This window comes from Babylonia areolata, chromosome 1 (assembly GCF_041734735.1).
Source record: "Babylonia areolata isolate BAREFJ2019XMU chromosome 1, ASM4173473v1, whole genome shotgun sequence".
NCBI classification, from domain to species: domain Eukaryota; kingdom Metazoa; phylum Mollusca; class Gastropoda; order Neogastropoda; family Buccinidae; genus Babylonia; species Babylonia areolata.
The window spans coordinates 3,299,478-3,301,977 of NC_134876.1; the positions used below are offsets into that span (position 1 = coordinate 3,299,478).

Here is a 2,500-nt window from a genome sequence, read left to right on the forward strand (position 1 = left end):
TACATAGATACATACATACAGACAGACAGACACGCTAAAAAGAAAACACCCAAAGTATCCCGGGCACTTTAAGTGAATGAGTTGCTGAAATATGCGATTCTGTTGAAAAAAAAAGACCCCGGTACAATTCTAAAGCGCATGGCGTACTCACACACAGCACACCGGTTGATTGCAGTGTCTGTGGTGAGGTGTATGCTTGAGTTGATGAAAATCCCATTTTAATTTTGTCACGGGGATTTTGCTTCCAGCCGTTTCTGTGGCTGACTGGTTCTGTTCATGGAGACAAGAAAGACTGACGATTACTTCATCATCATCATCATAATCATCATCATCATCATCATCATCATCATCATCATCACCACCATCATCATCATCATCACCACCATCATCACTAACACCACCACTATCACCATCAACATGACCATATTCAGCATCACCACCACCACCATCATCATTACCACCATCAACATCATCATCATCATCACCATCACCATCACCATCATCATCATCATCATCATCACTACCACCACTAACACCACCATCATCACGACCATTGTCAACGTCACCTCCAACCCCATCACCACCACCATCGTCATCATCATCATCACCACCACCACCATCGTCATCATCATCATCATCACCACCATCATTATCATCATCATCAACACCACCATCGTCACCAACACCACCACCACCACCACCACCAATGAACCCAACGAACACTGACATGGATTACAGGATTTTTAACGTGCGTATCAAATTTGATCTTCTGCGTGCGCATACACTCGAAGGGGGTTCAGTCACTAGCAGGTTTGCACACATGTTGACCTGGGAGATCAGGAAAATCTCCACCCTTTTACCCACCAGATCCGCTTGGGATCGAACTCAGGAAACTCGGGCCAGAATCCAGCGCTTTGACCATCCGACCACTGAACACGTTGAGACAGCTACAACAACAACAACTAATAATAATAATAATTATGATAGTATTTATGTAGCGCTGAATCATGTGCAGAGACAAATCTAAGCGCTTTCGTACCAGTCATTCAAACGCATGCATAACTCTAAAACTGAAGAAACTGAAGACAAGCAAGAGGCAGGAGAGGGAGGCTGTCTTGTGAAGAGGTGGGTTTTAAGGCCAGACTTGAAAAAGCTGAGTGCGGAGACCTGACGAAGCGAAATTACTACTACTGCTACTACTACTACTACTACTACTACTAGAACATGACAAAACAAAACAAAACAAACCAGAATAAAATATCAATAAAAATAATACAATAATAAAACAATAATAATGCTTTGCCAGCACTGCGAAGCCAAGATAATAATGTATGACAGTCAGTCGTGTCTGACAATGACCACCAGAACAGCAGAGGAGGCAACTGCTGTCCCGACTATCTGGGCGAGGATTTGATGACAGTGGAGAGTGTCTTACCCACGTTACATCCCCACTCTCTCGGTCAAGAGGGTTTTTAGGACAGTCGGCGTTGGGATGGTTCCCAAAGGCCACCTAGCCCCCAAGGCTTCAGCGCTAAGAGCCAGTGCAGTCTTGCCTGCTAGTTTGAGGGTCATAGTCCTTCACAGAAGACTATAGCAGTAAATGAAATCCCTTTGTGGTGGAGAAACCATTGATCATACAGCTCTCACTATGGTGTTTGGCCCAAGTGTAAGAAGGCAGGATAATCGTGTGCAGCTTGCTGGCTCTCTGCCTGCCGCTCTCCTGGAGTCACACAAGGTGATGTGCAACACCCCCGACTCTAAGGCGTCATCACAGCATTCTGTTGAAAGTCAGACAATTGCTTTATCATACATTTGATTTATTTCTTTCCAAGCAGATATGGTGCAGCGTATATGGATCAGTCCGCTCGCTTTTCGCCCCCTTGAAACTTCAAACTGTCCCATCAGTCTTCGAAACAAAACTTCGCGAGGCGCTGGGAGTTAACCAATCGAACTTGCTTCCTCAAAAAGTACCTTGTCTATTTTAAGAAAAATGTGGCTAGAAACCGAAAGAACGAAAGAACGAAAGAAGCGAAGGAAGGAATGAAAGAAGGAAGGAAGGAATGAAAGAAGGAAGGAAGGAAGGAAGGAAAGAAGGAAGGAAGGAAAGAAGGAAGGAAGGAAGGAAGGAAGGAAAGAAGGAAGGAAGGAAGGAAGAAGGAAGGAAGGAAGGAAGGAAAGAAGGAAGGAAGGAAAGAAGGAAGGAAGGAAGGAAAGAAGGAAGGAAGGAAGGAAGGAAGGAAAGAAGGAAGGAAGGAAGGAAGGAAGGAAGGAAGGAAGGAAGGAAGGAAGGAAGGAATGAATGAAAGAAGGAAGGAAGGAATGAAAGAAGGAAGGAAGGAAGGAAGGAAGGAAAGAAGGAAGGAAGGAGAGAAGGAAGGAAGGAAAGAAGGAAGGAAGGAAGGAAGGAAAGAAGGAAGGAAGGAAGGAATCGAGAAAGAAGTAACGGGAAAAAGTGGGGGTTATATCGGCAATGAGTGTAATTCAATTTTCAAACAGAGAA

The 2,500-nt window shown here is 44.4% G+C and overlaps 1 protein-coding gene across 1 annotated transcript in view; it reads right to left on the reverse strand.

The window, feature by feature from the left end:
- LOC143290556 (peroxisome proliferator-activated receptor delta-like) overlaps positions 1-2,500 on the reverse strand; it is a 99,156-nt gene that overhangs the window by 67,884 nt on the left and 28,772 nt on the right. Inside the window, exon 2 of the mRNA XM_076600116.1 lies at positions 1,648-1,720. Within this exon, the coding sequence (XP_076456231.1) occupies positions 1,648-1,720 (73 nt within the window). The remainder of the gene's footprint in view (positions 1-1,647; positions 1,721-2,500) is intronic.